Raw genomic sequence first — 12,347 nt, 5'->3', positions numbered from 1 at the left:
CCAAAATAGATAAGGGACACCTTGTTAGCAGGGCCAGCCAACCAGATTGTTTTTCCTGGTTTTTTTGCCTTTCACTCCGTGAAACATCTATGGGAAATTAATTGTTAGATTTTGGGGGGGGGGTGTTAAAAATAGCACAAAATAACAATTTAAATATCTTTCTCACCTGCTTAAATCATTCAATCCCAACTGTTTGTCAAAAGAAGACAATATGGTACCAGCCATACTGTGTTCTTGGGCTACATAGACCAAAATATATATATATATATATATATATATATATAAAATATTATATTATATATATATTATTATATTATATATATTACTGAACTGAACTGTGTGTGTAATCTCTTCAACACTTAAAATACAGTTAAAATACAGTCGTCCCTTGTTTACCGCAGTTAACTGATTCCAGATCCGATTGTGAAAAGTGAATTTCCTGGAAGTGGGATTCAATATCAATAAATGCGATATTTACATAGTTAGAGAATAGAAATCTGTTCATGCCTTTCTAAATGCAGTTGTTAGTGTTAGAGTCGTGTAGATGAAATAACACCCCTATAGTCACCTTTACACTCCTATTATTCTTTGTTTACACCACAATGCACACCAACGGGATCACTGCAGGGACACAAGACATAACCGCTGCCTTCAGGATTAGCATACTACCGAGTTAATTAACTAGCCTCCAATTTAATTATATGAAACTTAAGGAAGGGGTTCAGTGTACGGAAAAAGACAAAGTATGAAACCAAAAACCTACCACTTCCACATGAAATGGGAGGACTATGATCTATGCCATGGTGATGGTAACAAGCGTAAGTCAACGGACCTTCAGCACGAGTTTCTTTTCTTTTCTTCTTGGCGTGTCACGTGGTTCTGTCTGTGTGTCAGTTTACAACGCCACATGTAGATGTGACTTGTGTATTACATCCTTTTTACCCAGTGAATCTTTCCCCAAAAACTTCCAAACACAAACATAAAAAGTATTCCTGTGTGGACAGCGCCTCTGGGTCCATGTCTCTCAACTGGCCTGAGAGCGCCTTAGGATCCACCAGGAGGAGCTGGACCAAGCAGCAGGGAGAGGGAAGTCTGGGCTTCTAATCCAGGTAAGGTAATGATGATATGATACACACTACAGCACCGTTATTGTTATTGTAATAGAATACATACATGATTTACATTGTTTCTATCAATTTTGAATACAAAAATGAAGATTTGGTGTTAAAATGCTGCTATTTGACATGTCAGCGTTGATATTTAAGTCGTCTGCCAAAAACAAACAAGCCCCTCCCCCTCCGGCTTCGTCTTCTTCTCTTGTGAATTTAATGCTGTAAAGCACGTGCACAGAAAGCCTGCTCCGATGATGGATCAATGAAAGTGTATATGCAAGAGGGATCCGTTCTCCAATCATGTGTGGTGGCGCTAATGCATGCAACAGAGTGAAACTGAATTTTGCATTGTTGAAAGTGCATCGAATAAAAAGCATCGTCTCACATATCCCTTTCGAGCCTAGATGCCGCCAAGCCTTTGAGGAACCGATCGCTGAAAGTTAGGCGCTTGCGGTCACACGGAACAAACAAAATCTGAACTTTTTATGCCCTTCTGGTTTTCTGTCATGTACGAGGAGCGTGGATCCAGGCCTGCTCCAGAGACAGCTGTTGAACTGGCACTACAGGAACAAAACTGACTGATTAATGCTCTGCATATGCAAAGTTAAAGCCTCTCATTCACAAATAATCACAAAATACTTGCTACCAGCTGATTACGTATGGCCCCACGGTGTGACTCATGTGCAGACCCAGTATTTGCTATTGGCAGTGAGAGCGCAGACGTTCCTGGAAAGCCGACCAACTCTGACTGGCGTAAAACCAAATCACTGTCAGCTTGCGGCAAAACTATCTCTCATCAATAACAGCTGCTGACACCTGCCAAAGCTGACTGCTCATTTAAAGCACGTTTAATTTTCTCTGACAGGCTCACTTGTGCAGGACGTGCATGTAAGTCTGATGCCGCCACTCCACCAGCTTTGTTATTGTGAAAGACTTTCCAGTAAAGAGCGGGAAAGATAAAAGTGTTATCAATCAATTTAGCAGATTCCTGCTATTGCAGCTGTGGGAGCTGTGTGTTGTTTATTTACATGGACAGTTATCCAGAAGTGTGGACTCCAGTACCAATTCTAATGATTTTGGACTCGACTTGCTGTTGGCTGTAAGACTTGCAACTTGACTTGGACTTTGACATTAATGACTTTAGTGTGATTACTTGTAAATACTTGTCTTCACTTAACGGAAGTGGCCTGAATTAACCGAGACATATGATGAATATCCCATATCATGTACAGTCCATATACTAGGGATGTCTGATAATCGGCTTGATATCAGCATAAAAATGCAATATCGGTTGATATCGGCATCAGATTTTTTTCCCTGATCATGAAAACCGATATTTAAAAAATGCTGTATACAACCCATATGTGTTGCATTCTTATGTGTGCAGCAACATGTCACCTTTTCAATGACAAATAGCAATATTCTTAACCATGACAGAAATATAGCAGTCATGTTAGCTCACTGCTAAGCTCTAGTGTCAAATAAACGCCAGCAGCTCATGTGCTAAAGCTTTCAGCACACAGAGTAATCAGCCCTATGCAAACACTCCTGATACCAACGTAACAACGGCTGATGCGCACCGTACAGCCTTATCAGCGTGACCTGCTTTTGTTCTGGGAAATATAAACCCAACAAAGCGTTGTGCTTTTCCATGAAGAGATTTACGTTAAATGATATTTAATCTAAAAATCCCAAGGCTGCTGTAATAAAGAAAATGTCCGGGATCAAAAATGTGCGTGTTCCTAAGCTCATTTACATATTAGAAAAATGGCCCAACACAAGGCTGGCACGCAGACACTTGCTAACCCCCTGCTGAAACCCCGTGCACATGCACACAAACACAGACGCACACACAGGCTCCTAAAGGCCTGCTAGTTTGGGGGGGAAAACGTGTGAATTGAACTGAGAAAAATTGGCAGCTTTGGATCAAAATGCAACGTAGCCTGGCATGTGAAAGCTTCATTGTTCACACAAAGGACAAAGTTAATGTTGCATCATTCTACATAATCAAAAATGGGCTTAATGAAACATTGGCAGACACAACACAATAGAAAAAAAGACTGCTTCCCTTAACTGCAACTTAAACACAAAATAAAAAGGTGTGCATGACATCACCCGAGCCATGCAAGATTTTCATTCATTCATTCATTTTCTACCGCTTTTTCCTCAGGAGGGTCGCGGGGGTGCTGGAGCCTATCCCAGCTGTCTTCAGGCAAGAGGCTCTGGACTGGTCGCCAGCCAATCACAGGGCACATATAGACAAACAACCATTCACACTCACATTCATACCTATGGACAATTTGGAGTCACCAATTAACTGGCATGTTTTTGAATGTGGGAGGAAACCGGAGTACCCGGAGAAAACCCACGCATGCACGGGGAGAACATGCAAACTCCACACAGAGATGGCAGAGGGTGGAATTGAACCCTGGTCTCCTCGCTGTGAGGTCTGCGCGCTAACCACTCGTCCACCGTGCCAGCCCCATGCCATCCATCCATCCATTTTCCTCCGCTTATCCGGGTCCGGGTCGCGGGGGCAGCAGTCTTAGTAGGGAAGCCTAAACTTCCCGGTCCCCGGCCACCTCCTCCAGCTCCACCGGGAGGACACCAAGGCGTTCCCAGGCCAGCTGTGAGACATAGTCCCTCCAGCTCCAGCCCCATGCAAGATTTTAATTCAGAGATTTCAGGATAACGGCTTCAAAATGAATGGATGAATCAATGATTCAAGCTCCAAGATTGTGTGGGTCACACACTCACGCATCCAAAAACATCTGCGCATTCACCCTCAGATCCCTCCTCATCCAACGTCTTTGCCGCTGTAACCTTGTGTTCATGTTGTGTAAAAATGCGTTTACTTGTGCAAATGTCTACTGAGGTTTTTCGCGTGTTTGTAGTCTGACGTATCATTTCACTCCGTGAGAGCTAATGATGGCTCGGACATCTAGTAGACTGGACGCTTCCCTGGTGAGGTGTTCCGGGCCAGCCCAGGCATGTGACAGGCCTAGGACATGGAGGAATTATGTCTCACAGGGATCACATCTCTCAACTGGCCTGGGAACACCTCTGTGTCCTCCTGGTGAGACTGGAAGAGGTGGCCAAAGACCAGAAAGTCTGGACTTCCCTACTGACAGTGCTGCCTGTGCCACCCGAACGCAGATAAGCAGAGGAAAATGGATGGATGGAGTTAAGCTTGTTCAACAGTGTAATAATAAATGAAGTCTTGTGTGAGTGGGCGTGCCTTCTCCACTTACCCATAAGAGTCCATTATCAAAGGACCCATTTTGTAGTTCCTACCTCTTTTATATGAACAGCTTGTGTAACTGTTAAATAATATTAAAAATATACTTCCATGTACCGTTTGTAACATTATATGATACGATGTTACTTAACAGAGAAACATTATTTCTAATTCAACGATTGACATATGATGCAGATGATGTGATGTATGATGCGATGTGCTTGCTGGGTTACAATGTCGCTTGAAGCTGAGCAGAGGTATCACAGCATGCAGTCGTTACTTCTTCAGCCGCCATGACACAGTGTATAAAAACAGTCTTACCTTGATGACTGTGTGACGTCATCGCTGAGGGCGAGCACCTGTGTGCAGATGAGAAAGATCTGAAGCACAGCGGTCAGCAGGACGTATTTTACGCTTGGGTACTGCAATCAAACACTGGTGCCAACCTGTCAGGGAGAAAGAAAATACTCTCACTTGTACATAAAGAATAGAAACATGAAGAATTTACATCAGAGGGGGTCACATCCTAGAAATAAAATTCAACCATAACTGGGAAACATTTGGTAAAACATAAACAGAAAAGGCTGAAATGTCGATGCTGATAACTAATCGTCGCACAAAGCTTTGTTTTTAAATACCAGTTTAAATTCCAGTTGCAAAAAAATTGCAAGAATTTCTATTTTGTACTGTTGGATGTTAAAGAGTTTCTACGTTGAGCTTAAAATGCAGAAAGAAGAAATTCCACTGTCTGGAATTGATGTCCATTTTTGTAACCTTCCCTTGCTATCCATCCCCAAATGTTCTCAATTGGATTCATATCCGGGGAACAGGCAGGACGGTCCAAAAGACTGAGGTTATTCCTCTGGAAGAAGTCCTTTGTCAGGCCGGCGCTGTTCTGTTGAAAACCACTCAGACAAGGGCCTTCCGTTATGAGGAACGCCCCCCTGCAACATCACTACAACCTGAAGCTTTGTTGTTCCGCAGATGCCGTGTGATGGTTATTGGACTGCGGGTGGCACCAGTAACAACCTCCATTTGGACCGAGGCTCATCCCAGGTTTTGACAGACAGCCAATCAGATCCTCTGGCTCAGGGACACATTTTTGTGAGTCTAGATTTTTTTTTGATAACCCACATAATCTCTGAAGACATTTAAAGTGGTTGTCTTATTGCATCTAATAGTGTGTGAAACTTTGATCAGCTGTCTTTTCCCCTTCTTTTTTTTTGAAGGGGGCCAGACCTGACAACTGATCACCACCTGATGGTGAGTTGGCTCCGATGGAGGGGGAGGATGCCGGTCAGACCTGGCAGGCCCAAAACACACTGTGAAGGTCTGCTGGGCACATCTGGCAGAGTCCCCTCTCAGGAGTTTCAACTCCCATCTCTGGGACAGCTTCCACATGTTCCGTGGGTGGCAGCGGACATTAAGTCAGAGTGGGCCATGTTCCGTGCTTCCACTGTCAAGGTGGCTGTCATGGCGGTAATGCCAGAACCCGTTGGTGGACACCAGTTGTGAGGGATGCCCTCAATCTGAAGTTGACAGTTGACAGGCCAAGAGTTCTGCAGCTCTGGCGGTTGCTGAGACAAAACCCGGAACGACACATGGTGTCTTCTCAACCTTCCTGGCAAAGTCCATTCAGGGGTTCTGGAGAGGAGGATCGACCGGATAGTGGAATCCTGGATTCAGGAGGAGCAGTGTGGGACCATGGACCAGCTGTACACTCTTGGCTAGGTCCCTGAGGGTGTTCCTTGCATGTTCCTTGAGAACATGGTTGTGGAATTCTGTGGAAGTAAGCTGTGAATATGAGGTACAGGACCGTGTATGACCAGTGTCAGAGATTGGTTCACATTGTTGGCAATAAGTCGAACCTGAATTTCTAGGTGCAGCCTGAGCGTTGAGGGGTTCCAGTTTTTGGTGGCTGCAGGATTGGGTCTCTGCTTTTTGCAGATAATATGAGCCTGCTGGGTTCAGAGAGCCGTGACCTTCAACTCTCACTTGATAGGTTTACAGCAGTGTGAAGCGGGCTGGATGAGAATCAGCACTTCCAAGTATAAGTCCATGGTTCTCGCTCGGAAAAGGGTGGAGTCCCATCTCAGAGTTGGGGATGGGGGCTTGTTCATGAGTAGGGTGAGAAGGATGAACACGAGATCGACAGGCAAATTGGTGCATGTGGTGAAGAAGGAGCTGAGCCGAAAAACAAACCTCTCATTTTACCAGTGGATCTACGTACGTTCCTACCCTCAACTATGGGTAGTGACCAAAAGCACAAGATCACTGGTACAAGCGACCAAAATGTTTCCTCCACAGGGTGGCTGGGCTCCCCTTAGAGATAAGGTGAGAAACAATGTAATCCAGGAGGAACTCGGAGTAGAACCACTGCTCCTCCACATTGACAGGAGCAAGATGAAGTGGCTTGGGCATTTGGTCAGGACGCCTCCCTTGGGAGGTGTTCCGGGCACATCCAATCGGTAAGAGACCTTGGGGAAGACCCAGGACACTTGAGAGACACTATGTCTCTCGAAGGCCTCCGATGTGCCAGGAGGAGCTGGACAAAGTAGCCGGGGAGAGGGAAGTCTAGATTTCTCTGCTTAGACTGCTGCCCCCGCCACCTGATCTCCGACAAGTGGAAGAAGATAAATGGATGGATGGGAGCTTGTTTGCAATAATTTCTTTCTCACTACTATTACTTCTTTTTGTATTTGGAAGTTCTCCAAAGAAGCTCCTTAAGATCCAAAAGTATAAAATGTATGTACGTTACATGAAAGATAGTTGTGCGCTAGCGCCGATCGCACCATGAATTCATTTGCTTCACTTGTTTTTTTACAGTAGCAGAGAGATTGGCACAATGTTGTTTTGCAGCCATAGAGGCATGGCGGGCATTAAGCTTACGTACTGTATGTATTATGTACTGTGCTCTGATTGGCTTATCACTGCCAGTGTATGTACTGTACGTACTACGTACTGTTCTGTGATTGACTTATCACTGCCAGTGTACGTACTGTATGTATAACGTATTGTTCCCCGATTGGTTTATTGCCGCTGGCGTAGTATTACGTCCCTGTGTCAGCCAGAAATGTTTTTTACAGATTTTGGAAGTCAGTGCACATATACAGCAAGGATTATAATTATAATTGATTATAATTGTGTGTGGATGGCTACATGCAGACGACAGGTGAGTTTGCTGATGTTGTTTTGGTGAGATTTGGCCAACATTAATGTGTTTTCTTTTAGCAGTGAAGACACGGTTGCTTGACCACCTCCTCCTCGTCCTTAGAAGTGTTACTATAAGACTGTAACTACTGTAGTACTGAGTCTCAACTTTACAGGCTAAAATCCTGTTTTTCATTTATTTACAATCTTATTTACAAAAACTCGAAAATATTGGCCTTTTTACACGAGTGAAAAAATATCCAATACCAATATCAATGTGGCCCTGTCATGAACTTTGACCTTTCACAATGCAGACGATCCCTGACTTACATGTCACGTTATTAATGCGCCTTACTTAAAACCAGCGTTACATTCATGCAACATGAAAGAAACAATGAACATTTTGATGTTTTATATAAGAATCTAATGTTATAAATTATTGTTCCCGTTCCTGTTTGTTTTTACAGGGTAGCCTGAATTCCTAGCGCCCCGAGCAAAGGGTGTCAGATATAATCAAGAAGCGTGAATCGCCAAGTCCATACAAAAGGAAAGAGGGTAAAATTGCCCGGGGGCAAGGTGCATGGGGGGGGGGGGGTACTAGTCCGTTAAGGCCCTTATGTGTGTGTGTGTGTGTGTGTGTGCTGGCAGAGATCACTGGTGTCCTTTCAAGAGGGGTGTGTGTGTGTGTGTGTGTGATGGCAGGGTGGGGCAGGCTTGACGACAAGAAGGCCAGACAGTGGGGCAAATTGCTCCCCAAAAAAGTCGGTCACTGCGTCGTGCATGCTGGCTTTATTATAGATGGAGAAGGAGGGGTGTGTGTCATGGGATAGGAGTTGACGCTCTTGGGGGGGGGGACTCCTACAACATCACCCCCCCCCCCCCATTCTCATGTGCAAGCGAGTGTGTGGTTGGCTATTGTCCCCAAAAAGAGCTAGCTTGATGCAGGGTGACAGATCTGGGGAGCCCTCAAGTGAAATCAGCGCGTTGCTTCAACTGAAACTTGCACACTAGTTGCAACAAATACTCCCTAGTTCAGCCTTAACTCTTAACATTAAATGTATACCTGCACAATATAACAAGATGCAGAATGTAAATACACACATAACAATATGTTTATTCTACACGAGCAGGGCAAAGTATTGTAAACACATCTCGGTGTGATGCAGTGCAGTTCTACGCTCCACTGCTTGTTTCATGAATAGTACTGTTACTGATACTGCCTTTTACAGCCATTACCTTTGCTTGGCAGACATTCTGTGTATACAAACAGTGTTGCACCGGAGAGGAGTTGTACAAACAGCCGCGACGAGTTGCTTTAGTGTAGGAACAGCCATTCACAAAAAAAAAAAGATTGACGCATGCAGAGAATTACCACCGCCCATCCAGAAACCATTCTCATACTCCCGCAGGACCGGGGGGGGGTTGCTTTGCGCATTCTTCTTCTGGTCAAAACAGCGCTATAAGGCGAAAGTGGCGCAGTGAAGCTAAAGGTGCACTAAAGCAACTAGCACTAGCAACAATCCGTATAATAAACATCTTCTGCCCACCACCCCCACCCTTCTTATTGCCCGGACACTTCCCGCCCTCCCCGGTGCAAAGAAACGCAGGAACATGCTAAGAAGGAGGCCGATCTTTCCTGCAGGAACGCAAGGCGCGGATAGAAAGAAGAAGCAGAAGCAGGGCCAGAAGAAAAGTTGAGCCGGACATTGTTTACGCGCATCGCATCCTTGTCGGAGGCTCGACATCAAAGCGGCGACACGTTCGCCTACTCCTAAAAAACTCACCGGAAGCTCGACTCAACGGGCCAGGAGGCAACGAGGCGTCCGGACGTGTGTCCCGCGCGGCGGTTACTCCTCTGCCATGCTACACTCCAGGGCTTTTTCTCGGCTCGGCGAGAGGAGGAGGAGGATGGGGGGCCACGAAAAATTCATCTCCTGACAGATTCCGCCATACTGGATTTTTGTGTTCGGGCTCAGCGTCACATGGAGCGCCCCTGCATGCAGCGAGGGGCGGAGTCAGGTCGGCAGCTTGTGCGAGCGAAAACAAGCTGCGTGTAGACGTCACTGCATCTACATCCTCGATGTCTGGTTAAAAAGCATGTTTCATTCATATTTCAATGCTCCGAGTTTGTGGCGAGAGTCTTAAAAGGCCTCTACTTGGAGTAAAACACACACCAAATCTTCATTTTCTTATTTGCTTGTTCTCCCAATGAAGTGTCTTTTCTTTTGACTTGTCCTCATTATGTGCATATATGCGGATTTGTAACAAAGTTCGGAGACCCCAACACTAAACACAAAGTAAGCAAGTACAACCGAGCATCACTGCAGACAAAATAAAGGGCTGTGGCGTCGTCTGAGTGGCACAGTGGATCAATTTGGCGTCTTTCTGGTGTCATAACCCTCGGCCATCTCTATGTGGAGTTTGCATGTTCTCCTACGTTCTGCATGTGTGGGTTTTCTCCGGGTACTCCGGTTTCCTCACACATTCCAAAAACATGCTAGGTTAAGGTTATGTGCCCTGTGATTGGCTGGTCACCAGTCCTGTGTGTACCCCGCCTCTCCCCGGAAGACAGCTGGGATAGGCTCCAGCACCACCCGCCATCCAGAATGAATGAATGCTGTGTGATAGATGGTCAGACCTTATATGGGGGCACTGCTGGTGAGCAATCTGTGAAACCTGTGAAAGAACCAAGGAGGAAATGAGAATCGACAAAACAGGAAGTAAACAAAACACAAAAGGGGAGTATCCAAGAGTATAAATGTACGAATAAATGTCTGAAAAAAGGTTGAAAATGTGTTCCACATTTCAGTACACAATTGTCTACTTTGGATTTACGCAGCCGTGTTGGAGAAATGAAAGCTCTTTATTACAACATCCAACACCGCTCAGCTCTTCACGCAAAATGAGACAAGCGTTTTTATCAAATTGTTTGTCTTCCCCACGCCCTGCTCTAATATGATAAGTCTTCATTTCCAAGACTTCATATTGGATTTTGCCACCCACAGGCTGCACTGCAATGCTAACGCCTTGTTTAGCCGGTGTGATTGCTGTCATGTGCTAAACATGGCTTCTCTGCTGCCATTGAGGCCTTTATGCAGGGCCAGGAAGGTCAAAGGTATGCAGGTCAAGTCGTTTACTTTCTATATGAAGGAATAACCCCGTCCTTTATCATCGGCCTGCTTTATTATCTTTGGCTCAGCCTTCTGCTGCTTCATTCGCATTTATTAATCAAGGTCCTTCCTCTTTTGGAGCACAAGGGAGGCCTTTTGGGACAGCCGTAACTATAGCAACAGAGGATTGTGATTTCTGTTCAGCAACAGAGCATCTGTTACGTAAGGTGATCGGGTCTCCATGTCTGATGTTGTTGTGCTTCACTTGTGTGTAGGAAACAATGAACTCGGCTTGTGAGAGTCAACGTGTTGCAACCTTTCAGTCTGCTAAATAAAAAAGTGAACATGTACCACGCAGTGGCAGACCCGGACCTCTTAAAACCACCATTGTCACTTCACAATCATAGAAAGATCAATAACGTACAAACATGACACATTACAGTGCCTGACACTGCACACTTGGGTCTGACTGACATTATTACTAAAGCATAACACACATTTTCCACTGGTTAGTAGCTCACAGCCAATTTGGATTGTTTTACACTTTTATTTAAGTCATCTTTATTTGGATTTATCTTGGAATTGTTTTTGTACACTTTAAATTTGTATTTTTTACACTTGTATTTAGGGTATTTTTATTTATGTTGTTGTTACAGTTATTTAAGATATTTTTATTAATTGTATTAAATGGTTTACACATTCATTGAAGTTATTTTTTTTACACTTACACTAAGTCATTTGGATTTCTATACACGTTTATTTGGATTTATTTTTTAATTCTTTTTGCATACTTTGTCATTTTGATTTTGTTACACTTATATTCAAGTCATCTTTATTTGGATGGATTTTGGAAATATTTTTGTACACTTTTGCTTTAATTTTTTTACACTTTTATTTGAGTCATTTTTATTTTTAGACACTTTTATTTGCATTTATTTTTTTAATTTTGCATATTTTTAATATTTATTTATTATTATTTTAATTTTTATTACACTTATTTAAATGTTTTTGTTTGCATAAATGTTTTACATGTTCATTTGAGTTATTTTTATTTTTAACACTTTCAGTTATTTTATTTATTACACTTTTAATGCAGTCATTTTTAATTGTATTTTATCTTTTTTTACTTATTTGCATCATTCTTATTTGTATTATTATTATTTTGACATATTTAAGTCATATATTCTGTTATTTATTTACTTTACTTCATGTTTCTATTTATATTTGATATACTTTTGAGTCGAACCAAGCAAATGTATTTGGTTTTTTTTTTTAAAAACATCTTTCTTTGAAAACATGACTATGCATAATTACATGTCCAAAGTCATTTTATAGACATTTATCAAGGCGTTTTGTCAAGTAAGTGAGGAAGAACATACAAATAAAGCATAAAGTAAAATTAAACATCAAACAGACATCAAAATCAGATATTTCACTGACAAATGTGCAAAGTACATAGAGTATGTGAAGGAGAACAATGACTCAAATATTGCTCAGTTGTGCTTCGACCCACCCAGAATGGATCCGCAACCCACTTTTGGGTCCTGACCCACCAGTTGAGAATCACTGTTCTAATTCTGTACATCTTCTCTAAACAAATCATCTGGAGCCCCAGACCATCACACTACCACCACCATATTTTACTGTTGTTATGATGTTCTTTTACGTTACATTTACACCAGATGTAATGGGACTTTTTGACCTTCCAAAAAGTTCACCCTTTGTCTGGTCAGACCA

At 43.2% G+C, this 12,347-nt stretch overlaps 1 protein-coding gene across 1 annotated transcript in view; it reads right to left on the bottom strand.

The window, feature by feature from the left end:
- The window catches only part of LOC131104255 (histone deacetylase 4-like), a 40,683-nt gene extending 31,187 nt beyond the window's left edge, over positions 1–9,496 (bottom strand). Inside the window, exons 1-2 of the mRNA XM_058051246.1 lie at positions 9,285–9,496; positions 4,672–4,796 (exon numbers count right to left, since the gene is read on the bottom strand). Coding sequence (XP_057907229.1) covers positions 4,672–4,693 — 22 coding nt within the window. The 5' untranslated portion in view covers positions 4,694–4,796; positions 9,285–9,496. The remainder of the gene's footprint in view (positions 1–4,671; positions 4,797–9,284) is intronic.
- Between the last annotated feature and the right edge of the window lie 2,851 nt (positions 9,497–12,347).

This window comes from Doryrhamphus excisus, chromosome 16, assembly GCF_030265055.1.
Source record: "Doryrhamphus excisus isolate RoL2022-K1 chromosome 16, RoL_Dexc_1.0, whole genome shotgun sequence".
Taxonomy (NCBI): domain Eukaryota; kingdom Metazoa; phylum Chordata; class Actinopteri; order Syngnathiformes; family Syngnathidae; genus Doryrhamphus; species Doryrhamphus excisus.
The sequence above is the reverse complement of the archived record's forward strand: the minus strand, read 5'-3'. Positions and strand labels throughout refer to the sequence as shown.